A 27,828-nucleotide genomic window follows, 5' to 3' on the forward strand; every position below is an offset into this window, starting at 1 on the left:
AAAAAAAAAAAAAAAAAAAAAAAAGAAGAGAAAAACAGCAGCAGATAGAAGCAATGGCCCCCACCAGGAGCTCTCAATTAATTGGGATGCTAAATCAGAACATTCAAGAAAATTACAGTTCTTACCCTTCTGTAACAGCAGAAAATTCAATTAATTCAGATTCTTTGAGATGCTTGGCATACTGTGCCGCAATTTTCTGACGGTTTTGTTGATCTGGTAGACCAAAAGTAATCATTGAATCAAATCGACTGCAAGGACAAAGATAAAGACCAGTCAGATGACCATCTTACCACTCAAGATACACACATACACACTACAGATAGATTAAGTCCACATGCATACCTTATCAAAGCGGGATCAAGGTCTTGCTTCCTATTGGTTGCAGCAATTACCACCACTCTCTTCTCTTGCTCGAATCCGTCAATCTTCACTCACAAAAATACAGAATTTGTCAACACCATAGCAGAAAAGTGGCTTGTTGAGTGCTGTTAACTCAATAAATGTTACAATATGAACTCCCTTGCACATTCGTAATGATAACAGGATCAAGTTTTGAACTAACAACAGGCTTCAAGAAAACCGAAGTATAATGTAGGTCAGAACCGAACGAAATGCAGTGGATGAAGAAACTCCTGTAGTGAACTCTTTGGTGCTTTGCGTAGTTGCTAGAGGCACTCTAAGAAGTGTGAAATTCAGGGATGCAGCCTTCCACTTGTCAAGCCACAAATTTATGCATAGATTCATCATGCTCTTAATGTGTATTCAGTAATGAACTCTGACAAGCATATGGCTTCAGTAATGAACTTTTGAGAAATGACAACTATATAATGGAAAGATGAACGAACCATAGGATAACCTCAGCAGATTTTTTGCTCTCAAAGATTCCTACTAAATAGTTCTGGTTTATTGCAACATTTAATTCACGTAATTTTGTTTATCTGCCAAATAAATTTAGTATCGCATATAAACAATTTGTAGAACTTCTCACACATTTTGATATATAGGCTTCAAATCCTAAGTCTAAAGAATCACCACCCAGTAGTCACCTATTAGCTTCTTTATCATTAAGTGACCATATATCTCACACTGATGCAATTCATATCTGAGTTCAACAATTAAATTCAAAGTTCAAATTTAGACAAGTAGAGAAAGGAGAGAAGACAAAGCATGGGAGAAAAGAAAATTATTACACACATCATGAACAACAGATGACCAATCATGAAGTAAAATATTTTAATATATCAATGAAAACCCCATTTCACCTGCCGCAACAATACAGATAAAATCCTACGAGTAGCTTCATGCATTTCATTACCACGAGCAGCAGCAAAAGAATCCACCTGCAAGTGTAAGAGCATTAAAAGAAGGGTAGGAAAGTGAATACTTTAAAGATCTTAAAGGCAATATAAATATGGGGAAAAGAATGCTCCCTAGTCGCACCCCACTGCGCCCAGACACCGAAATGAAGCCCCCACCCCTGTTGATGCCCATATGCGCCCCCTCATTGGCCCCCGCACTGGCAAAGGGGCCATGTGACCCGGGGGCATTCTATCTCCTATAATATATACATACCATGAATAAAGAAACACGCTTACAACAAGATAATAAATATGGAAGCTCAAGCATAGCCTAAACAAAACCAGCTTGCATCACTCACCTCATCCAGAAAAATGATTGCACCCTTGGGCAACTCATTGGCAAGAGAGAACACATTCCCCAACAAACGCTCACTTTCACCATAATATTTTGACATGACAACCTCCAGTGGCACATACAGCAAGGGGACACCCTGACAATGGCAATATTACTAAACACATGTCTGGATAAAAACTAATAAGAATAAGAACAAACATGACATAATAGGTTCGATATTGGTTATATCAGCTTTTGAATACATCTCCATATTAATGTGAATAAACATGAAGTGATTAATTTCAACTAGCAGCACCAAACTATCTCAAACATCATGAATCCAAAATACACTGTTGTGGAAGTAACTAGTATTTCAAAATAAAACATAAGCAATTGGGTGTGACGAAACAAGAGTGCAAGAAGCTTCTAAGACATACCGCTTGATTAGCAATTACCCGAGCACAAGATGTCTTCCCTGTCCCTATCAGTCAAATGGAAAGTGTCCATAAGTTTCCCCACTATACTATGTAATTAAAAGAAAAGAGAATATTAGAACGAAAGAAAAAGGCAACAAAGATCAAATTTGTAAATGTGAAGTAAAGCTCCGTTTGGTTGCAAGGGATAATTAAGGGGACAAGAAGTGGAATTGTCATACATAAAATTTTATAATCATTACTCCATGTGATCCCATGTGATTGTATAAACCACTTCATTTTTTAACCACATTTAGTAATAACACATTTTACATGTAATTTTTTATTACATATTATAGCAAAGCGTTTTGGAAGCAAAGTAAAGTGAAATTTAATAACCAAATAAGGAATACTTTGAAGTTAATGATATAGTCACATGGGGTAACGATAACAAACATTTCTTTTTTAAGTACGAAAATTTCAGTTCCCTTCTCTTCAATTCCCCTTGCAACCAATCGGAGCCTAAGACTTCCCCACCATAAATATTTTTTCCTATTTTCTTATTGAATGTGACATGTAAACTAACACCATAAACTTATTAAATATTGTAATAACCCCAGGAATCCACCTATTATACATGTAGAATGTTTTGACTCACATTATCATATATTCCACACAACCAAACAGCTACGTAAATATGGTACTGCTCCCAAAAATCTGTTTCTTCAATAACATTATGATGAAGGGAGAAACATGAAATGTGAACAACTGAGAAGGTGACAATCAATTGAGATCTCATCACAATAAGGGCCATGGACTATAAAACAAATAAGAGAGATCAAAATATTGTAACCCCTCCCCAAAAGAAGAGATGTAAAAATAGGTAAACATTTAAAATGTAAAAGAATACTAAAAGTTATAAAAATAATAAGTGGGAAAAAAGAGAACATTCGATGGAAAGGACCTTCCTTGGCTCGTTTGACTGGGGATATGTCGATTGTTCAAGAACTTGGATCACCCAGTTGGAGTTACATCACATTCAGGCATAACTGCATCTTTGAATCATGAATAGGATCTAATACCAGTCACCTCAGTGACTCACCACTATGAAGAGCTGGTTTTAGTGTTTTAAAACCATATAAATATGGTAATCATGTGATTTATAGTAGCAATGGATTTTGTTGGCTATGCATTGGGGGGGTAACAGCTAGTTACGAACCTATGGGCAGTCGCAATGTAAAATGTGCATCAGGACTATACCGGGTAAGAAAGGTTGTCTCAGAAAGGTCCAAGAAAGATTGGGATCACTTTAAAACAGGAAGGTTGCTCCAGAAAAGATTGGGATCACTCCAATGCATCAGGACTACGCAGCGAGGTTGGTCCAAAAAAGGTCCAAGAAAGACTGGGGTCACTCCAAAACAACCCAGAAAATCAGGTGAACCAAAGGTTAGGGTAAAGTATTGCCAGCACTAGTCTAATGTTTAACTAATTACTTAAGTTATCAAAATCCAAACAAATGGCTTATTTAGAGAATTACAACAACAACAACAATAACAGCAACAACATCCCAAAACCTTATCCCAACTTAATGGGGTCGGTTACATGGGGATTCCAAACAAGGACGAGCGCAAGGATCCATGCAAAAAGATTGGCGGGTTATGGTTAATTATAATAAGTGCCAGCTGTCAACCTGACGCACCACTACAAATCAGCCATAGGCTTACAATGACAAACTATAATAAGGTACCGGCTGTCTACCTGACATACCATATAAATCGGTCAAGCCAAAGCATCCTACATACATTACATCCACCACCAAGATAATCCATCAGCCAACCTACTTTCATGAAAGGAGGAATAAGATAACGAATTCTTGATAGCCCCGTTAAGCACGAAAGTAACTTGAACACACAACTCCGCATTAGAAACTAGACATTTATCAATCCTTAGTATGTCTGGACCTGGCAAGTTTCCCCGTGTTAAGTCAAATTAAGCCGCAGGCTCCACTCCTGGTGGTGCCTTCTGTCAATTCCTTTAAGTTTCAGGCTTGCGACCATACCACCTTTGGAACTCAAAAACTTTGATTTTCCATCTACAACTTGTTATTGTAGAGAATTACAAAAACTAGCAATTAAAACACAGCTATCAGTGGAAGGTGCGTTGGGTAAATCTATAGCTCATCGTTGTGTTGCACTGATCTGGATCAATCCATCCCATCTTCTACGTGATCTATCTCCACCTACAAGCTTGCAACCTATGTTCTCTAGAGATCCACTTTAATATCGTACTATAACACTTGTGGCAGGAGGCATGCAAACACCTCTGCACCAAGGCGCGACTTAGAAACACACTTCTCTAAATAGCAATGCATCACACCCGACCCCCAAAAAAAAAAAAAAAAAAGAAGTTCCAAGCATCAAAATATCAGTATCTTAGTAATAGAGTAAGATAAAATTTTACTCACGAGATCCACAATAGGAATCAGAAATTTACTTACTATTGCTACTATGTGACCCATGCATATAGGATTTATTTTTGACAAAAAATAACAAAGGGTATTTGTCTTTGTTACATTAGCTGTAACATTTGTCACCTTAAAAGAAATAACTGATGATTATTTAAGTTCAAAATTATTGGTACTCCCCAAAACCTTATTAGAAGATTTATTGATGGCTCACTGATTTAAACAATCAATCCAATGGATTCTCCTTACATGGCACTTTCCCTTTCAAGATAGGGGAGATGATTAAAACTTCTAGGAAAAAGAAATTAAAAATAGAAAAATTAAGGCATAGAAACGGTTTAAAGGTCCGAATGTGCAGAGCTGCAAAATTTATAGCTTACATATCAAGCAATTTGTAGTGATTCATAACTCTATTGTATAACACTAAAGATTACATATGTAATATTGATATGTCGGCTACTCATTGTGCAATATCTGTAGTATACTTCAAAATATGCCATACCCAAAGGCACAGTAAAAAGGGGGGGGGGGGGAATGTTATATGCCAAATCACACCATATATATGATTGTTGAAAAACTTTGCTCGATGAAGAATCATTTACAGTACTTTTTGGTCATGCATGACAAACACAACTTTTTATTTTTTATTTTTTGTGGATAAGAAGATCGTCTAGCTGAATTATGTCATCAGTATTATAGGAACTAGCCACCAAGCAACACACAAACAGCAAAGCACCTCAGCAGTCACATCTCGAAACTCCTGAACATAGTTGTCAAGGCATTGACACCTTGATATCCAGGCCCCCTCCAAAACGTCTTGGGTTGCCTAGACACTGTGACAACTATGCTCCTGAACCTACTTAAATTCATCTTTGTTTTGTTTCGTGCAGCTACATCAAAGAAGAACTAAAGAATACAGTAACACAGCATTAACGACTAGTTTTATATGCAAAACCTTTGTGTGTGTGTATGTGTGTGTGTGTGTGTGTGTTGGGAGAGGGGGGAAGAACTAGGGACGTGATTATCAAAATTGTTTATTACTAGCATCCCCTGACAGATCCATGATTTCTGCATGTTCAAAATGATGCCCTTGGAACAATACTATTCATTGGTTTGACAATCTTAACAACATTAATCAGATTCTAAGGATCAACTTTGAAGAGTCAGGATCAAATATTGAAGTTTGAGAAGATCATTGGGACACATACCGTATACTGACAAAACTGAGTATAATCTTAATAACAGTAGGCATCTAGCTAGCAAATTACTGAATTGCATTCGAACTTTCATAAGAAACAATAAAATATTGAATATAATTGAAAAATTATAGAAAGAAAAAGAAACGCAAGATTTTCAATCATGTTCATACTATGCAAATGGAACAAGCCTTTCACAAAAGAGTTAAAAATGGAAGAAACTATAGTAAATAGATTTCAATTTTGTATGTACTTTATATTATAAATGCTTTTATAATAAAATATGCTATTTTTATTCACCGTCTTGAATACAGTTATATAAAACAAAGATACAATCATATCTGGTCCCTATTTAATTACAACACATTCAAACACAAGCATATCTCTACTAGTCCCATGTCTGAGACTTTCTAAGTATAGTCAAGGACAAGTTAAACCTTGATTCATTTTCTTTTATCTTTCAATAAACTTGGCATGGACAAGCAATTACGACAGGTGAATGGCCCTGTATTTCTCACAGCGTTCAGAAACTGCACATATACAGCAACACCATGCTAATTAAAGACATCTTACAAAGAGCCAAGATAAAAAAAATTACTCTTGAATCAACCATAAACTGTTAAGGGACACACTAAATTTATTATATGAAATTATGAATGACAACCCAAATGAAGCAATATCAACCAATCATCCCCAATATATTAACAAGACCGAAGAGAAGCCTAGTTGAGATAGGGGTTGTTTTCATAGAGAAGGTAAAGAGAAAAAAAAATTCCGGCAAAGGTGAGGGATCCAGAATGCTTCCGGAAGGTATGCATGCTCTTCTAGAAGTAAAAGGCAAATATTTATGAACTAAAGAACACTAGGCATATTAATTTCTTATATGTAACAATCAGTACTTCCAATTTCTAATCGCCTTTCATGGACTAGAACACAAACCTGGTGGGCCTTCAAAAAGCACAGCACGAGGTCTGTTGGACTCAAACTTACACCGGGTGCCACGAGCAATATCATCATATACTTCAGGGCAATGCAGAGCCAGTAGTATAATGTCCTCTATTTCACTGCACAATAAAAACCGAAAGGCAATTTCTAATTTCTATAGCATAAAATGAATCTGAGTTTAGAAAAGGCAAGTTGACCACAAGATAGCAAAGAATTTGAACCCATCCCGTGTTTCAGGACATTTCAGACGTGCATTAATGGAAAGACATTACATAAATGTAGACAAACCCATATCAAATGCATAACACATTTTACCAATGGAATATGCATTTACCAAATGGAATATGCATACATGCTCCAAGCGTTTTTCCTGATACAAGTTCTCAAGCAATTTATCAGATCACAGGCCACAACACTCATGAAAACCGGATCTACGCCATCACGGTATACAGTGGCATGACCACGATAGAAAATGGTGATGTAAGATTAAAATTACAAGTGATCCTAATCCCAGGTAGCATACGAAATTCTGACTGAATAGAGAAGATTTCAATTACTCACGAACTATAGCTCAAATGGAGCTGAAACTTGGAGTAGATGAAAGTCCTATACGGGTCAACAGACCCTCAAAAGATGAGACAATTCCAATGGTAAAATTGAGAATTATGTTGTCGACATGAATTAGGACGGAAACTAAGGTCCTGGCATTGGATGATCCTCAAAATTGGAATGAAGATCCCTTGTAAACTATCTAAGTATCCTTCAAAAGATGAGCTTGAACTGCTGGTTGGTTTGGAAGATCTGGACTTTGATCCAAGTTTCCAAAACCTGACAATGGCTGCAATCAATTCTGATCTCCTTGGCTGTGCTTGAACTGTAGGTTGTACTTCAGGTCTTCAAATAACTCTCAAACAATCTCACAAAGGCTAAAACAAAAAATAAGAAAGAAGAAAAGAGAAATCGATGGAGGGTTGAGAAGGGGGGAAGAGAAGGTTAGGTTTTAGGCATCTCAGCCCTCAAGTTTAGGCATCTCACCTAGGGCCTCTCACCCAATGGTATCTTGCAGCAAAACAACATAAGCCATCTCAAAATAAACTTCATTAACTTGTTCCACTCGATTACAATGGTCTCTCTTAAATAGGTTGGGCACAGCCTTATTAGAAACAAACTAAAAAAAGAAACTAACATAAAATAGAAACTTAACCACTTGTTCATTAAGAAACATAAAAACAGAAACTTAACTCCTAAAACTTGGAGACTAAGAAGCAAATAAACAGAAAAACAATAAAAGGAACTAAACAGGAAACTAAATCTCCTAACAAAAACCTAACAAAAGGGAACTAAAATAGGAGATATGGACACAATTACTGTTCACGTGAACAGTCCCATGAACAGAGTTTTCTGACTAGTATTTTTTTCCTCTTCTTCAAGCTTTTATATGCATCAAATGGTGGCTTTGGGCCCTGCTGTAGCGTGAAGGGCTTGTTTCTTGCATGTTAAGTTGCCTTAGGCTAGCATGTCTTACTTTCCATCTAGATAAATAAGTCAGCGAGACAAGTTTACATCAGTGCCCAGTTTCTGGGAATAATGAGGGGCATTAGGTATTGGGTTTTCTGATGACTTCCTTTGGCCAAGGGATAGAGGTCCCTTGGTTCAACATCCACCTTTAGGGAAGAATCCTCCTCCCCCCTTCCCTGTTGATAAGCCTTTATGTATAAACCTTGATTAGCTTAGTGTTCTGGAAAGGCACTAAAGTCTCCCTTGGCCCTTCAGCATCTGCTCAAGACAGTATATGGCAGCAGTGGGGGTCAGCAGCATGCATCTCACATAATGAGTCTTACACAGGTAAATTATCTGGTCCACAGTCGAAAGGCCTACGAGAAACAAGCTATCCTGAAATATCTTATGCTCAGGTGTGTGCATTTGTCAGTGCATCAGTGGCTCAGGAGCTCCAAAGGAACATGAAATGACTGAGTAATGAATTTGCTCCAGCTCACTAAGAATACAGCATATAGTTATGATAGAAGTACTGAATAAACAGATGATTAGTGAGACAGATATCTGATCCATCTGTTTAAGGTGCAAATATTTTCAGCTATTCACAAATTTAAAGTTTTATTTTATTTATCTGTTTATTGGACAAATAGCAAATTCATTAACTAATAAAAGAACACAGCCTAAAAATAATACAACAATGGACCAAATCATTAACAGAACAGCTCAATCAGATGGAGTATAACAATCGAGTAAAATACAGCATCAGAGCTGAGAAAATGATAATGGAAGACCATAGCTAAAACAGATGGGGAATACATCCTTGCTTTGCTAATCTTTCTCGATCAAACAATTTTTACAAAATTACTTTTAAATTTTAATTGACTATACTGATCTAATTATTATTTATCAGGGAGACAAGAAGAATGAGTGACCCACTCATTTCAAGATAAAAAAAAAACTACAAAATCATTTATAAATTTCAATTGATATGATCTAATGGTTATCAGGGAAACAAGAAGAATAAGTGTGCACGAGAGACTATTTATCAGGGAAGGGTGTGACTTGACTCAACTCTAAACTGCTATTGTACATCATTAAGATGCAATATGAAGATAAGATATAGTAATATAACTGAAGATAGGTTCAGCTATCTTCTATTATCCTCAATTTTCTTTTTCTTATGAGAGACTTGTATACCTAGAGGCTAGAGTCAATCATAAAATATCAAAGTTGCTTTGCTTTCCTTTAAGGGTCAAAGGTAATTAGTTAAGGGCAAATAAAATAGTGAAAAATGGGTATCAAGCTAAAATGACCCCAACGTCATGTGTAAAGCATAACCTACTTGCACTTTGCACCGTGAAGCCTGTGGATTGTCTTCCCCCAGACCTGGGATTGATTCCTGACTTCACAACCTCCCACACCCCCAAAATAAAAAAATTAAAAAAAAATCAGCTTTTCCTCTCATAAATAAACAAAGGGATTTAAGGATCAGAGTTCATATCTGTATTGGTGATCAGAATCAGTCTGAATCAGCCAACATTAGCTAAAACTAACTACAATCCAGCCAATGCAGGCAAGGATCAGCAGATCCATAACTCCTTGGTCGGTTGGGGGTGTCCAAAGATACCAGCAGGGACGTGGCATATACTGTTAATTGCAAAAAAATTTCAGGGTATTTCTTATGGAAGGATGATCCATCAAACTGTACATCAGGAAGAGAACACGAACATTACACATTGCATACAACTATTGATTTCTTAATTTTTTTGGGGAAGCAACCAATAATCAATACCAACCTGCAGCCATGCGCATCTCATCTTATCATGATTGAATTTACATTCTTGAAAAAAGACAAGCCCAAACAATATCTTTATCTCTAACAATCTCTCTAGAACTCTGCATCATAGCCCACTATATCTTTTTGTCATATGGCATAAGTAATTACCATTTAGCATAACAAAACTTAAAATGAACAAAAAATTAAATTTGAATATCAGCAATTAGAAAGAATGGTGGAGGACCAGTTAGGGAAGAAGGGGAAATCCAGAGATGAGTCTCTAAGTTGCAGGCGAGAGAGGGAATCACACAAGAAAAGAGGGGGGGTGAAAGGAAGCTCGCACAAGCACACACACACACACACACTCTCAAAGCACAAACCCAATTCGATTTCTTATTCAATCACCTTGTGTCCAATGTTATGTACATAGACTCTAAAAAGGAAACAAGTTGTGAACCGATTCTTAACTCCTACATATCCTACTTTGGAAATAAAAGACATAAAATAAATAAACTAATTCCAACCCCTGTTGGATTAAAAGCCCGGGTTGAATCAGTTCAGCTCGGGTTTGGGCTTCCAAAGTTGGTATTGTCTATCCAACCAATCAAGTGCTACTGCATCAACTCTCCTCCTTTAAAAAGAACTCGACTCTGTCGAGTTTGGGAAAAGACCAAGGAGGCCATCTAATGCAGGAGTAGATTACAAGTAACTAACTCCGCAGTTAATAACCCCAAACAATACAAATAGGAGCAAGAAACAAAGAAATAATACCATCAAATAAACCCTCAAGGATACAATACCCATATATGAGCAAAACCAGCCCAAAACCCAACCCGATAGGAGAAAGAAAGACCTTCTATAGAGCTGGAGAGAGAAAGGTGCGGCCAGGTCTGTGAGAGTCTGATTGAGCTGTACTTTTGGGTGTAGATAGTCCCAAGGGAGGGCACAAAAACCCCCAAATATGAAGGGCTTCTGACGGCTGGTTATGGAGTTACGCACTTTCTTGATTTTCAGACCTAAGAGAGAGAATGTGAAGAATTCTGCAGGAACATCAACTTGTCTTCTTCAGATAACCTTCAAGAGAGGATCGATTGATCTTCTTAAAGTATAGAACCAGTCCTCCAAAGGATCTGTAGATCAGATCTCAAACTTGGGTAGCAATGAGGGTCGACTGGCTTCAAGAACAAGAACTCTTTGGCTGGCTGATTCTGATTTTGTATGCTTTAACAGGTCTGAACTTTTAACAACAATAAATAGAAAATAAAAATAGAAAAAGAAGAATCGATGGGGGGTTGAGAAGGATGAAAGAGAATAAAAGAATGGGTATCACACCCCTCAAAGGTTTAGGCATCTCACCGCAATAACAACTTTTTTAGCTAAAGAGTAATCACTCAATAATTCATTCATTCAAAACTCTCATGAGTACATAGGCTCTTCTATTTATAGAGGGCAAAATAACAATCAAACTACTTAGGAGCTAGTTTCCCAATAGGACTAGACACTCCAACTACAACTAGGAATTCAAAATAGGACTAGGACTTGACTTTATGACTCCAACATGGAGTAGAACTAACTAATTAATAGTCCCTATAGGACTTTACAATCGACCAATGGCCTAATGGGCCTTTATTGAATTAAATAGCAACTAACTAAACCAATGAATTAAATCCCGTTTTTCTACTTTCTACCCATATTTTAGGCCCATTAAAGTGGTACATTTTAAAGAAAACCCATGGGATCAAAAGCCCAACACATATATAACACAACCCAAGGTTTATTTGCAATAAAATAAGCCCAAATGACTTATCTACATCAACTCGCCCTCTCTTAGAAAAAATTCGTCCTCGAATTTTGTAAAGTGTGAGGGTGATTATATCATGGTGCACGTCCCTCTTCAAGCCGTAGAAAAATTCAGGTAGCTCTTTGATGATAAAGATGTAGTCTAGAATCTGAGGAGCTCGATCTTCAAGATACTTTAATGGGATGACAAACTCCACATGCTCAACTTCAACATCTTCGGATGTATCCATAGGGTCATCTACATATGCACCCTTGATCTCTTCTAACTTCAATGCAACATAAAGCTCTTTGGTTCATCTACCTGGTGGTTCCTAATCGGTTCCATTGATGGTTCAAACACTTCATTCTTGAACTCCTTAGGATCTTCCTCTTGGCTGTTCACAATCATCACAGTTGTTGTAGTGTCAAGTTTCCTAGTCTCAACTTCATTGTCCATTGTGGCAACTTTGTTGCTTTCGACTTCTCCCACATGAGTCTCGTTGATGGGAACATCAATGACTAGTTTTTCCTCAACAATAGGAATGGCTAAAAAAATTTTAATACTAACCTCAACTTTTGACTCTAGTTCACTGGTCAGAGGTGTCTTCTCTTGTTGCTCTTTTGCAATAGAGGCCGATGATTCCTTCATGCTATTGTCAAGTGTGGGTGGCTTTTCGACATCTGGTGGAAGGAAATACATGTTTCGTTCATGCTCAGATAGGTACATGCCTGCCAACTCATACTGCATCTCGTCCCACGTTCTAGGTTTACATTCTTGAGTTTGAAGTTGCCTTTCACGGACTCTCCATTGCATTCGTACACAATCATTCATCTGGGAACACGCATATTGGCGTTTTTGTGTCTCTGTTAAGTAGTAGTTGTCAAAGTACATGTCCAATTCACGCATCCATTCAAGGAATTCCCCATGAAAATAACGTGGCTGATCATTAGATTGGGTAGCAATAGATGTATTATGATGGGAATCCTGTGGAGGGAAGAGCCTTCTTTGAAAATATACAGGGAGGTATTGTATCACTAACTGGTACTTCATCTCTTCCCAAGTCCTAGGCTCATGTCCTCGAACTCGGAGTCGCTTTTCATGGACTCTCCACCAATCTCTAATATGACCAATCAACCGGAAACAAACAACTTGAAGCTTTTGTGTCTCTGTCAACTTATAATAGTCAAAATATTCCTCCAGAGAATCTAACCAATCAAGGATGTAGAATGTATCCCTTTGTCTAGCGAAATAACGAACTGATGGAACCATCTTCTGTTAGGCCCTGATAGATTGTTTGGAGCTTTCTTCAACCGTAGCTCTGATACCACTTAATGCAGGAGTAGATTACAAGTAACTAACTCCGCAGTTAATAACCCCAAACAATAAAAATAGGAGCAAGAAACAAAGAAATAATAACATCAAATAAACCCTCAAGGATACAATACCCATATAGGAGCAAAACCAGCCCAAAACCCAACCCGATAGGAGAAAGAAAGACCTTCTATAGAGCTGGAAAGAGAAAGGTGCGGCTAGGTTTGTGGGAGTCCGATTGAGCTGTACTTTTGGGTGTAGATAGTCCCTAGGGAGGGCACAAAAACCCCCAAATATGAAGGGCTTCTGACGGCTGGTCATGGAGTTACGCACTTTCTTGATTTTCAGACCTAAGAGAGAGAATGTGAAGAATTCTGCAAGAACGTCAACTTGTCTTCTTCAGATAACCTTCAAGAGAGGATCGATTGATCTTCTTAGAGTATAGAACCAGTCCTCCAAAGGATCTGTAGATCAGATCTCAAACTTGGGTAGCAATGAGGGTCGATTGGCTTCAAGAACAAGAACTCTTTGGCTGGCTGATTCTGATTTTGTATGCTTTAACAGGTCTGAACTTTTAATAACAATAAATAGAAAATAAAAATAGAAAAAGAAGAATCGATGGGGGGTTGAGAAGGGTGAAAGAGAATAAAAGAATGGGTATCACACCCCTCAAAGGTTTAGGCATCTCACCTCTCAATACCAACTTTTTTAGCTAAAGAGTAATCACTCAATAATTCATTAATTCAAAACTCTCATTATGAGTACATAGGCTCCTCTATTTATAGAAGGAAAAGTAGCAATTAAACTACTTAGGAGCTAGTTTCCCAATAGGACTAGACACTCCTACTACAACTAGGAGCTAGTTTCCCAATAGGACTAGACACTCCTACTACAACTAAGAATTCAAAATAGGACTAGGACTTGACTTTATGACTCCAACATGGAGTAGAACTAACTAATTAATAGTCCATATAGGACTTTACAACCGACCAATGGCCTAATGGGCCTTTATTGAATTAAATAGCAACTAACTAAACTAATGAATTAAATCCCGTTTTTCTACCTTCTACCCATATTTTAGGCCCATTAAAGTGGCCCATTTCAAAGAAAACCCATGGGATCAAAGGCCCAACACATATATAACACAACCCAAGGTTTATTTGCAATAAAATAAGCCCAAGTGACTTATCTACATCACCATCAGAATCAACATGCTGAAGGAGAAACAATTTGGCCATCTTCTTGAGCTTAACTTAGGGAAGATCTTTAGCGGGATGGAACTTAATGGTTTTGTTGCTGTGTTTGAAACAACAAGTATTTGCATAGCCATAGTGTTGTACCTTCTTATCAAACAACCACAGTTGACCAAGAAGAATATGGCACACCTCTAGAAGGAGAACATTGCATTGAACAGGATCCACAAATCCACCAGTAAAATATGCGAGCACAAAACCCAATTCAATTTCTTATTCAATCACCTTGTGTCAAACATTGGGTACACGTAAGTATTTAAAGAGAAAATAAAATTCCTATATAGACTCTGAAAAGGAAACAAGTTGTAAAACGACTCTAACTCCTATGTATCCTACTTCAGAAATAATAGACAAAATAAAATAAATAAACCAATTCCAACCCTTGCTGGACCAAAAGCCCGGGTTGGACCGGTTCAGCCTGGGTTTGGGCTTCAAAAGCCGGTCTTGTGCATCAAAGAAAGTGCAGAATAAAGAACTGTTAGGTATCAGGATACACATTTATTACCGTTTTTGTTGATCATATCCTGCAATATTATCCCATGATATCTCATTGTCCAATACTCCATGGGATCCATTGAGTCCAAAAATTCTCACTCCCATGGCCTCCAATGCAGACGCTGATTTTTCAGCTGAAGGTGTACGTTCATTATATGGTTTGTTTTGTGGTCCTCTGGTTCTTCTCTCCAATGCACTCCTCGCAGTCATCTTTCCACCAGCTAATTTCAGTGCAGACACCAAAGCATCAAGCTCCTTCTCACTGAAGCTCCCCTGCTTTATGAACTCAATTTCCTGAAATAATCAGCTCATATGAGAAACAAGTATGATCTAAATATATAATAGCAATGTATCATTTAAGCAAAATATAATAATGTCAAGATATAGAAAAGGAAAATTGGAGATATAACTGCATTATCAGAGCTGATAAGTGACTGAAATATGAGGATGCATAAATCTCCCTCACGTTCATCCTTGTCATTTGAAACTTCCCTTTCTCCTTCAACTTCCTTTTGTTTTTCTGTGCGCCTCAACGTTATTTGCCAGGCAACCTTACTGGAACAGAAAAATAAATAAATAAATCAAACAAAATAAGTTTCAGAAAAAGCCAGGCACCAAATAAATGATGGAAGCCCTAAAGAGGCATGTCAACGTTATATGGGTTTTGTTCACCCAAAGAGGGAAACAAATTAAAAAAAAAAGAAAAAGGCTTTCAGGATTAAGGTTAGGATCCAAAAGTCATTGCGAAATTTGGTGCTAGGGTTAATTGAATTAGTGTCATTATGGAAGAAAATTGGCTGGCCACTCAGCGTATAAGGGTTTCTGACAGAATCACAGTTAAGGTCAGATACTGTCCAATATTGGTAAAATTTGCTATAAGTTAACTTAAGTTGAGCCATCATGGCAGAAAATAAGCTCTCCAATCAGTGTAGTTGATATGATATTATTAATTGAACTATTTAGCAAGATCAAGGTCAAAGAGATTCTGAAGGAATTAGGGACTTTGAGTTCTAAGGTTGATAAAAGCAGATTTGAGTTGTGAATGAGTGCTGAAAACAATTAAAAAAAAAATCACATGGACATGGCCATTCAAACGCATTTAAGGGGATTTATGTTAACACCAAATGAGCAGCAAAGCAAGTCAATTTTACTTCCCCTTTATTAATAACAAAATCACAAGATGACCCAATGCATTCTCATCCTTTGCAGCCATACCCTATTCATATGCCAGTTCAAACTCGTTCTTTTGGACACGAAAACCAAAAATAATCTCAAGACAACTTGAAAAGTATGTTTGGCCACAAATTAAATGTAAAATTGAACCAAAACAATGTCAGCATTGCACATTTAAATTTGATTCCAAAACCCCAAAAATTCCAATGATACCTAGTCCTAGAATACTTTTTTTTTTTGATACCCAGGGTGTCCGGATCGTTGACCTGACTAGTCCTAGAATACCCTCAAAATGGACAAAAGGAAAAATGAGTGCCTACTCCTATGGCCACATATTTACTTGTTAAAGAAAGGGGGAAGTAATTCCATTTGGCTGGATCTGGTCCACTAGATCCACCAAAGCCTCCATGTGCACCCGCACTTTATCACTCTCCATGTACATATCCTAAAAAATATTTTATCTTCAGCTAACAATTATCCATAATCCAGAAAACTGATCACATGCTCCAAACAGTACAAATGGCCCAGTCCTTTGAACTAGGTGGTCCGTTGAATAGCCATGAATCTTTGAGGAAAGATGGTTTTGGGTGAAAGATGGTTTTGGGTGTTCTGACACCCACCCAGACCTGGTAGCCAATAGCTTAAGTGGCCGGCCAAGGGTTGGGTGAAATCCATTAACACCAGCATAACAGAACAAAAGCAATTAACACTAGGATTCTACAAAAAAGATGTTCTATTTCACAAAAAAAAATATATATATATATATATATATATTTTATAACGAAAGGTATCGCCACATCCTTTGGATACCTACGGGCCCCCAGAAGCCATTTCCATTCTGAAGAGGGTGGGAACCCCAAGGAAGAAACAAGGGTGGTGCCAAGGGGATTTGAACCCAGGTAAGACGCTTCTTGAGGCATTTAACCCACTATGTACACCAATGGATCAACTCCACTTGGGTAAGTAACAATATTTACATAGCCTAACTGAGAAACTAAAGGTACACTGGGATTTTTGCTTCTACGAACCTGTCCCAAGCACGCAGTACCATATCTGATCCACCACCACGTTCATCCTTCAATCCAAGATGTGAAACAAGGTCCACAATTAAGTGCGGCGCTTCACATGTTGGAGGTATTTGGAATTTGATTGTGACCTATGGCACAGCAGTAAAATTGTAAGCATTGTAGAAAATATACCAATTAATTACTATGGCAAAAATGGAACTTATTGAACTTCAACGATATCAAGAAAAAGTGTTATAATATCCAGCCCAAGAAAAAGCACAAACATCAAAATGAAGGCACCTTCAAAGTATATAATTCTAATAATAGCGCACTCCATATCAAAGATGCCTTGCCAAGCCACACAAAATAGTAAGCTTTTTCTTGTGTGAGCATGCAAAAAGTTCTCGCATATAACCACTGCTTGTGGCACTAATGGCTTCCTAAAGAACATATCTATTTAGCAGATAAAAACAGTTCCAATAATCATATGGAGGTGTTGAATAATTTCCAAGATTGACTCCTTTTCCTGAAACTGAACTTACAATTGCTGTTTATAATAACAGAAATACATATAAATATATATATATATATATATATATAGATTCCTTTTATCCATGGAACCAATTGGTATCTAAATCATTCCTCTTCCAGCAAGCTGATAAAGGAAGAACAACACATATAAACATTGGTGAAGGAAGATAAGTGCTTGAGGAAAAAATGCTGTCCCACTCTAGAGAAAATTAGTAGCAGCAGAATAGAATGATATCCCACATAGAAGGCATACTCATTGCAGGATTGAAAAGAAATGGCACTTTCACCTTTTGACCCTTCATGGCTACAGTAAATCTAGGATAGGAGCCATAAAACATTCCTCTACTTTTGAGCAACTCTTCCAATCGAAGTCGTTCTTGCTTAACAATTTTTTCCAAATCGGTGTAGCTTGATGGAGATTCTGATGGCAAGGGAACCTCAGGATCAGCCTGCAGAAAGCTAAGCCCACAATAAGAACAATTGAATGTTCTTCTGTCAAAAAAATTTCCCAAGTGAACATGTAAAAAACTGTCTGCATTTTCATAAATTCCACAAAAGTAGGAGAAGACCACTATTTGAGCTATTAAATTGAACAACCAGAAGAACAAAACTACATGAACAGAGAGAGACAGATGGCAGAAAACAAGATGAACCCCAAGAAAGGAAAATAATAAAGACAGAAAAACATTAGCATTGCGAGGAAAAGCTTCAAAGGTATAATCCCCAACCGTATTGGCATCTGCATGAGATATTTGTTGCAGTCCAACTCCTAGGACCCCAGCCAAGATAGTTGACATTACTGGAAATAACCCAGAATATCCTGATACTGTTTCTAAACACAATCCATGAGATGTTTTGGGCTGCATGTTGCATTCGAGAGACTCTGCATGTGCCAACAAGAAGAGTAATTTCAGTCGCAGAAACAAATCTTCCTAGTTCTAATTTCTCATCTTCTAATACACAACTTCAAACTACTAAAGCAGACTTACGAATGAAATTAAGCAATATAAGGATCCAGCACAATATTAGGTAACATAATTAATTAGAGGCACAAGTCTGCCAATAAAAAATGTAATATACTCTAAGATTACTCCAACTACCCATGTCCCAATCATGGAAGGAAAACAAAATAAAGCAAAGACACCAAATTATGTAAAGTGGTATCACTTCATCACACCCCCCCCCAAAAAAACACACACACACTCACAATATGAAATGCTATCATTTTTGAGCCACTTCTGAAAATTTTCTCAAACAAGGAAAAATTTCAGATATGTTTGACCTTAACCCAATTACAAGCCTGCTAGATCCCTTTCTTTTTTCCGCCCGTGTGGGGGGGGGGGTGTGGGGTTGGAGGTAAAGGCACAAATAGTACACAATAACAACAACAACAACAACAACAACAAGGACAGTAAGTTTTGTTGAGCCTAATGTCATTTGATTCAGATTTAGTTCGATACATGTCATTGCCATAAGGCGCTTCAAGCCTAACGACACAGATGTTAACTCAACCCTCAAACCACCAAGGTTAAAAGGACAATCGTGAACTATTATACATGCTTTAAATATAATGGATTTTTTATTTTCCAGAATATATTTTATACAAAAAGGTGCACAGGTAGTACTAGTAGCAATAACAATAATAGGAGTGACTAGAATAACTATATCAACTACACTAATAAGGTTATTTTCAAATCCTATCAAATTGCAAATTTATCTATCAGAGATCATATCTTAAACCATTCAAAGAAAGTGTATGTTATATAATAATTAAAATATTCTTTTTGCATTTGGATCAAGAATCCATTAACAACGTAATTCCACATAAGAAGCACAAGGGGAGCAGGGGCCCCAACTAATCCAAACACGTCCTATAAGGCATATGCAAGCAAAAAAGACAAAGGTAGCAACCAAATATCTATCATGGTTTGAGAAATATTCAGTAACCCTCTTGGCATACCCTCCAATGGCTGCTTTGCTATTATATGGCCTTTATGGTTCATTTAAGTCCAAATGTAAATTGATCTTAACCTATTCTTGTTCTGGGTTAACTTGTTTTGGAGTTTTAGTAGAATAAATTCAAATTACGAAGCCTTACTTGTAGCCAGACAGTTCGTAGGACAGTGATAGTGCTATAACTGTCAATTTTTATGGACTCAAGTTCACACACTTAACTTAATTCTCATCGCCTTAGAAAGACCTTCTGTATATTAGAATGAATAATAAGATATTTCAAAATATTTGAGTTCTTAATTTATTGGAAATAAGATAAAATGAGGGAGAACCATTTCAGATGGCTTTGCTATGTGCAATAAAGACCCTCTCTCAAAAAAAAAAAGAAAAAAACGAGCCTCCTCCAACCTCATATATCATCTTTTCTACACAAGACTTTCTGCGAAAGGTAACTTAGATAACTAGAGTCTTTATTTCTTCCAATTTCAAGTGCATAACGAAACCTCGTACCTGAATCATACAGTAGGAATCTGATATAATTTAACATCAGCAGATAAGAACAATTGAAGTTTATCAACTATAGAACCACACATGTACAAAATGTAGCAGCTTCATGGTTACTAAATAAACCTCACTTTATTTCAAATCACGAAGAGTTTCCCAAATAAATTAGAGTTATGAGCTTAAAACCATATCAAGAATCATAATATGTCGGTTTTAATCAACTAGGTTCAAATGCCTATGATTGAACTGCGAAATCAAGCAATTCAAACAAATTCATCCAAGTTTATAAAAAATTGAGTTAAAGATGATCGCAAGCAAGCAAACAAAACTTTACAACAGTGAATGACCTGAAAAAAAATAAATAGATATACTTACGGTGATAGAATCGGCTTTGAGAATGTCGAGCTGCAGAAGGTGAAGAAAATGAGGTCAAGGATTTGACAAAGTTGATCGTCCGCCAGGGCTGGCTTGGCCTGAGAATTCGTTTGAGAGTGTTCATTGTCTTTCTGTATCTCTCTCTCTCTGCACTCTAAAAAACTCAAATCTCGGTTTAGAGGAGGGGTTGCCCATATGATTAGCGCCTTAGCGGTTAATGGCGGCAAACGAGTCCGGATTAGCTCCCCGTACGAGGAGCAAGAGCACTCTCTTTTGTACGCTACTCACCCGACGCGTGGAAGAGAAAAGACCTCCTCCGACGCTAATTATTCTTTCAATTTTCCTCTCTTAACTTTTTTTTTTAATTCCTAAATGGCAGCGTTGTTCCTGCGCCAATCGGGGCAGGACGATTATTTAGCCCCACTTCGTGTCTGGGCATAGGATTATGCACCAACGTTTTGCCATCTCTTCTCCAGAGAGGAAGCGGAGGAGGAGGAAGGACTGACTAGGAAGAAAACCTCAAGAACATGGGTTCCGGTTCTATAATACTTAGGCTCCGTTTGGTATCGTTCTAAAAAATTGTTTCTGGAGTTTTTTTATTCTATTAGAACGAAAAAATGGAATCTTCTGTTTGGTGCACTTATGGTCTGTTTCTGTTTTTTTAGAACAAAAAGTGAAAAAAAAACTGAAAAAATGAGATTGGACGGAACTCCAAAAAAAGTTCCGTCTTCCCAGTTTCGTTTCGTTTGACAAAAAAAAAAATTTCCAATAAAAATCTGAAATTTTAAAATACCATTTTTTCGTTTAAAACCTGCATTTTGACACAGAAACTGAAATTTTCGCTTTTGACACGAAACGGCGTTTCTAGAACAGAAACGATACCAAACGAAGCCTTACCATAAGACCGTTCGATATCTTAATCTGGACCGTTGATCATACTGACTTTCGTGGTTGAAATCTATAGGGTAAGAGAGAGAAAGAGTAAAATCGCAGCGCATAGGGTGTAGAGAGAGAGAGATTTTTTGAAACCTCGCGATCCGCCGCATAGTCCGCCAAGAGATCCACCGAAGTTAGCAGAGAAATGGAGGGAGTAGGGGCGCGACTCGGAAGGTCGTCGACTCGGTATGGTGGACCAACGACCGTGTTCAGTGGTCCAGTGAGGAAATGGAAGAAGAAGTGGATCCACGTGTCTCCGTCTAACACTGCAAATCATCATTCTTCTCAGTCTAACGGTACTAATGGTTCTCATCTCCTCCTCTACAAGTGGACTCCTCTCTCTCAGAGCAACAACACCAATGGCGATAAGACTACCGCCAAGGATGACGACGCTGCTGCTGTACCGGAAGAGCCACCTCCAAGGAAATTTCGATACGTCCCGGTAATGATAATGATCTTGCCGTGCTATTCCGTTGTTTCATATGTTGATTTCTGTTTTCTGATCTTTGATTTTCTCTCTTGGTTTTTGTTTTTCTTTTTGTTTGTGTGATCTTTAAAGTATTGTGATAATTTAAGCTGGGATTTCAATTTTGGGGCGATGGTTTTGGGTGAAATTGCTTGGTTGAGAAGATTTCCTGAATTATTTGATATGTGATCTGGATTGGTGTTAAACATTGATACTGTGGGTTGGCTTCCGTAGTTAGGGTTTTTGTGTTTTGCTTGAGAGTTAAATATAGTTCTTGAGATGCCTATATTGATAAAACCAGTTGTGTCACAAATGAAGTTCTGAGAATAGCAGAGTTTGTTGAAACATCATGACAATTTTTGAATTGTGAGGGAGATCTCCTGGAAATGTTAAGAGTTTAGCAAACACAAGTTGGGATTTCCACGAATGGATGTTGGAATCTTTTGATAGAGTAGGCTCTTGTATGGTGGGAATCGAGAATCATCGAAGGATGGAACCTAAATACTTTGTTCAATGTATTCCAAAACAAATTTATGGTGCTAATAATATAATTCTAATTTACGATGTAAGCTGTGTATTTTTTATTTATCAAAAACAATGAAGATAAGAGGTATGCTTGACCTTTAGATGACTTGTTATGAGTAAAATACTAACAAGCTGGTCTGGAGGATGATGTTTTGGAATTCCTTAAGGGAAAGGTTTTTTGTTTGTTTTTTCTATGTAAATAGCTTTTTTTGTCTGGCAAACTTGAAGACCTTGAGTAACAAATAAAGGGGTACCTAACTGCTCAAAAATATTATTATATGACAGATCTTTGAAATTTGTTCAATCATCCTATCGAAAGTAAGAGAAGAAGAATATAAGCATAGTGGACTGCTTTTCACAAGTTGTACTAACATATCCAATGCACTCTAAAACATCATGATTAGTGAGATGGCATGGAGAGCATCAATGATTTTGGGGGGTTTTCCTTCGGACTAATAATGTTAACATTGTTGGGAATCCAATGAATTTCTTGTGTATGCATACAACTCAGCTCAACTCATCCTTATCCCAAATGCTTGGGATCAGTTACTCAGATCCTGCTATGCTTTCCCACTCTATTGAGAAACTTTGCAGCTGTTACACGCAAGCACTTGTGTGACTGTGTCCACCACTTTAATCCAGTTCTTTGGTCTTATCCTTGTTCTTTTACCACCATCAAGTTGCACGATATTACTTTTTTTGTAGTGCATTACTAGGCCTTAATTGCAAATGGTCAGACCATTATCAACCGATTTCAGTTTTTCTTACCTTATCAGTGCAAATGTTGAGTTTTAGGATGTATTCACTTCTAATCCTACCCTTCCTAGTCTTTCCATCATCCATCTCAATATCCTCATTGCACTCACTCCCACTTTAAGTTCTTTCTTTGTTGCACAACAATCGGTTCCATACAGCATTTCTGGTCGTATATAGCCTTCTTAAAATCTAGTCTTCAATTTTAACAGAATGTTATATCATACAACACTCTTGAATTTCCTCTCTACTTCATCCATCTCATTGTAATTCTTAATCCCTGTTCTTATGATGAAACCAATATGATAGAAATGATCATTATGGGTAACTTGATCATCAATCATAACCTTCATTTTTGTTTCTATTTTATAAAATTGCACTCCATTAAGATCTGTTTAAATTTGGATTATCTTAATGATGCAGATTTGCACCCGTGGAGTGATCCATGCCCATCGTAGTATCCGGACAGAGATGAACCAAATCCATATTCTTTTTGGGTCTAGTAGGATTTTAGGAATTTACTTTACTTAGAAAGATTGGATTTTATTTGATTTTATTCACTTTATTTTAGCAAGTTGGGATCACATACAATTTAGAGAGTCTTAGTAGAGTCGGTTTGCGTAGTTATGGTAGTTTCCTATTTTAGTTGATTTCCTTTTTATTTCTTTATTTTCCCTGTATAATGGTTGTAACCATTGGACAAATCAGAGAATAGAATGATGAATTGAGTTTGAATGTTTGAGAGCCTTAGGGCTATGCGTGTGATTCCTCTTCCCCCCTTCTTTGTGCGACTTCTCGCCCTCTTCCCTGCAACTTTGAGCGTCTCAAGGATTTCTTCCCTTCCCCTACCGGCCCTCCATCAACTTGGTATCAGAGCCGAAAGATCCCATTCTTCCCAACTCCATCGGAACTCTTTCCTTCCTTTCCCATTCTACCTCCTTGCTCTGTGCCTATCGGAGCAATGAAAGGAGGGAAGAGAAAAAGGGGTCAGAGGGTGGCTTCGGTACAGTAATACCCCTTACAGAACAGATACCAACTTGACACTCCCCCTCAAGCTGGAGCATTGATATCACCAATGCCCAACCTTAAGCACCTTTGAAGAAATACATTTTGAAACAAGGCTTTGGTAAATAAGTCTCCAAGTTAATTAAGAACTAACAAATGGAGTAGAAATCAACTTCTTTATCTTTGCATCTCAGACAAAATGGCAGTCTACTTCAAATAATAGAAGAAGACATCCGAGTAATCAAATAACTAGCAGTCAAAATAGTGTTTCCCCAATAAATGTTGGGGATGCTTATATAAAACATTAAGGATCTAACAATTTCTAACAAATGTCATTTTTTCCTTTCCTCCACACCATTTTGTTGGGGGTGTATAAGAACAGCTAGTTTGATGAATAATACTATTATTAGACATGAATAAGAAATTTTAAGTTGAGTAATCTCAAGAGCATTATTAGTACGCAAAATTTTCAAACAAACACCAACCTGAACTTTAATTTCATTATAAAATTGTTTAAAAATTGACATAAAATAAGAACAATAAAAAAGATACAACCATGCAATGCCAGAGTGATTGTCAACAAAGGTTACAAAATAAGAAAAACTGGGCCAACTTTTAGCCCTATATGGATCCCAGATGTCAGAATGAACTAAATCAAATAAAGACCAACTCCTAGACTCACTAAGAGACGGAAAAACAGTGTGGTGATGCATTCTCGGCTCACAAGCTTCACACTCTATATAGGAGGTAAGACTTGCAACTAGGGACTATATGTTGTATCTTAGAGAAAGATAGATGTCCCAGCCGGTAGTGCCAATGAAGAGGAGAAGCACTAGAGAAGGTAACAAACGCCGCTTGAGGAGGAAGCAACATCAAAGTAATATAGGCCAACCTTCTCATGCTCTCCACCAATCGTCTTCTTTGTCTTGAAATCTGGACAAACATAATGAGAATTATAAAAGGTGATGAAGCAATTAAGATTCTTGGTAAACTGACTAACAGTTAAAAAATTGACTGGTAATTAGGAACATGAAGGACAACAGATAATGAAAGGAAGAAGAAAGAGGAATGGCACCATGACCAGTGACATTAGTAGAGGATCCATTTGCTAGAATAAGTTGGGATGGACAGTTAGATTTCTGCAGAGAAGAAAATACACTTGTCTTATCAGTTATGTGAGAGGTTGTCTTATCCATTTGCTGCAATCTTCTTTTCCTCTATAAATGTTGGCAGCAACAAGAGAGGTTGCTTCTACAGAGTCATATGGGAGTTCCAAGGAGTCCCCCAAGCTCAGATCAAGCAAAAAATAGAAGCAGGGGTATAGATGAGCTCTTAATGACTGGTGGTTTCCGCCAGTTGCAGAAATGCAACTCATGGTTGTAGTGACCGTCTGGGGTCCGGCAAGACATCTTTTCTTCCAAAAATAGTATCATATCTGTTTGTATCGTCTCGGTATACGTATCTATACTTACTTCCTTGGTTTGTATGTTCATTATTTTTCCACGATGTGCCCTTGTTGTCATCTTTAATTGGATGTTGGACAACTGATTCGTATTTTGATCAAACCCAATACTGACTGGGGTAACGCCTAGCCTCTCTTCTGAATATCCACTGTGAAAATCTCATTAGAGCTTTTGATCCAGACTACTTTGTCCAGATTTCAGTTACTGGGGAAAAAACTATCCACCTGCATATATTGTAAGGCCTTCCAAAGGTGGAGGCTTATTTATTAAGCAACAATTTTCTGTAAAGGAGCATGAGATTTTGGGTACTCCTATAGAGAGATGGGGGATTGTCTTTTTCATTTCCCTTTTTAGAGGATCGTTAGTTACACTGCTACCTATGCTGATGCTCATAATTTCTTCTCGTTAGTTGAATAGTGGTTAAGTTGTGGTGATGAGTATTAGACTTGTTTATTGTTCAATACATGATAATGCAGATTGCTGTACTAGAGGAACAGAAGAATATAGAAGCTGCAGAAAAGGCTGATGAGGAAGGCGAACCAAGTGAAACTGATCCATCTGCTGGGGCAGAGTCCAAGAGTGATGGTTCCAATGGAAAACCTGACATTAATGATGTGCCAATGGAAGAAGCTCAGGTAACCTGTCAAAATAAAACTTTTCTCACATTTGTTTTCTCTATGCTTGGTTCAAGTGATGGGAGTTGGATTGATGGTCCAAGCTAATCCTAATCTGGATCGGGATTGTATTTCCATCCTTAGAGAGGATCAGATAATCTTTCCATGCATCAGTCAAATCTTGCCAGTGAATTGGATAATTTGTGTATCCTATTTGGATATTGGAGTCAATCCCAATCAGGATCAAGCAATATGGATTGGGATTTTGATGGTCCTTGAAGCCATGCTTCCCTGATTCTTTGTTAGGGTTCAAGTTAAAGCATTGTCTTCCTTTCTATTTTAAATAAAGTTCCAGCAGTGTCCATTATGCGAACCTCCCAGTAATTGTTTTTCCATTTTTAGCTTTTCCTTCCTTTCCATTGTCCTTTGAAGCAGTGTTCTTGGACTCTAATGCCAATCCAGTTTAATAGTAGCTGTTATTGGCCATTAATTGATAGAGTCAGGGGAATCGGCAGGTGCGGTGCTGGCTGATCGTTATCCAGATTGGCGAATCTGCCTGATTGGATCCCAAGGTTTAAAACCGTAATTTGTTGGTGCTAGATCCAGAATTGAGTCTCATCTGCCAAGTTTAGTCTTTACATTCTCATATTATCTGTTGACATTAGCAAAATATACCATATAGAAGGATACAGATGAAACCTAAACCTTCAGATGATCGTTCTCATGTATTATAAAACCTATAACTTCTGATGATGAGTCTCATATATTCATACTCATCTATCTGAACCCAATTTCCTAACTTAATCATACTGACCGGGCCCCCAAAACCAAAGAGTCTCGCCTCAGTCCAACAGTTTGAGCATCTATTGGATAGTCCAGATTGATAGCTTGTTTTATTAATATTGCTTGTTGCCTTAAATAAGGAACACCCTTAACATTGTTGATATCTCTATATCAAACATGTTTAAAGAATTATCCTGTTATACAAGCTCCTGAATAATCTTTCTTATTAAAAAAATTTCAGGCATCAGACAAGGATCAATCGGCACCGCAAGAATTGAGTGAAACCAATTTGGATTTGAGTTTGGGTTTGAAAGCTCATGATGGTGATCCAAAAAGAGATCAGAGCAAAGACGACCAACCAGAGAGAGTGAACTGAGCTGCTTTAGGGACATGAGATGATTGATTAATCCCAAATTAACAAATTCACAAGCTGAGGAAAACAGCTCAGAAAGTGGCCAATCCATGGCATCTGAAGTATTGTTATAAGCTTTCCCTGCTCCCACATTTTGTCTCTTGGGGAAGTGCTCTGCGGAGGAAAGCTATTTAAGCTATTTCACACCTCATTGGTATTCCTTTAGTGCTCCATTGCTGCTGTGATTGCGTACTGCTTAAATTATATCATAAAAATAGGAAATTTTTTCTTCCATCCGTGTTGGTGCCAAATTGTTTTGTTTGTTTCCCCGCTCACTTTACCATGGGATGCCATAGAGAAACACATCCATAACAGATAGGCATGCGATGCATCAAAAGTTTGAGAAGTTAATGCCTCTCCCTTTTAGAGTTCTCTTGTTGTAGGATCTATAGTGATGCGTCAGGTAGACAACTGGCACTTTATTATAATCAGTCATAATTAGTCAATCTTTTTACATAGATCCTTGCATTCATACTTGCTTGGAACCTTCATGTAATCGACCCCATTACGTTAAGATATAAGGCTTAAGTTGTTTTTTTTGTTGTTGTTGTTTCTTCCACCACGG

General features: G+C 37.5%; 2 protein-coding genes across 3 annotated transcripts in view; one reads left to right on the plus strand and one right to left on the minus strand.

Annotated features, from left to right (window-relative positions):
• The window catches only part of LOC122092838 (outer mitochondrial transmembrane helix translocase), a 21,299-nt gene extending 710 nt beyond the window's left edge, over positions 1-20,589 (minus strand). The window contains exons 1-12 of one of the 2 annotated variants that reach the window (XM_042663130.1): positions 20,307-20,586; positions 18,203-18,357; positions 17,762-17,923; positions 16,965-17,092; positions 15,174-15,318; positions 14,774-15,057; positions 6,645-6,769; positions 2,070-2,113; positions 1,658-1,789; positions 1,263-1,340; positions 343-425; positions 126-248 (exon numbers count right to left, since the gene is read on the minus strand). In XM_042663130.1, coding sequence (XP_042519064.1) covers positions 126-248; positions 343-425; positions 1,263-1,340; positions 1,658-1,789; positions 2,070-2,113; positions 6,645-6,769; positions 14,774-15,057; positions 15,174-15,318; positions 16,965-17,092; positions 17,762-17,923; positions 18,203-18,357; positions 20,307-20,430 — 1,583 coding nt within the window. In that variant the 5' untranslated portion in view covers positions 20,431-20,586. Of the gene's footprint in view, positions 1-125; positions 249-342; positions 426-1,262; positions 1,341-1,657; positions 1,790-2,069; positions 2,114-6,644; positions 6,770-14,773; positions 15,058-15,173; positions 15,319-16,964; positions 17,093-17,761; positions 17,924-18,202; positions 18,358-20,306 lie in introns of both variants that reach the window. The other variant, XM_042663131.1, reaches the window with a different exon arrangement.
• Positions 20,590-21,285: 696 nt separating this feature from the next.
• On the plus strand, positions 21,286-27,497 carry LOC122093995. The gene is made up of 3 exons (XM_042664567.1): positions 21,286-21,684; positions 25,931-26,089; positions 27,093-27,497. The coding sequence occupies exons 1-3, from the start codon at positions 21,388-21,390 to the stop codon at positions 27,225-27,227; spliced, it is 591 nt and encodes a 196-aa protein (XP_042520501.1). The 5' UTR covers positions 21,286-21,387; the 3' UTR covers positions 27,228-27,497.
• Positions 27,498-27,828: the final 331 nt, after the last annotated feature.

This window comes from Macadamia integrifolia, chromosome 11 (assembly GCF_013358625.1).
Source record: "Macadamia integrifolia cultivar HAES 741 chromosome 11, SCU_Mint_v3, whole genome shotgun sequence".
In the NCBI taxonomy this organism is placed as follows: Eukaryota; Viridiplantae; Streptophyta; class Magnoliopsida; order Proteales; family Proteaceae; genus Macadamia; species Macadamia integrifolia.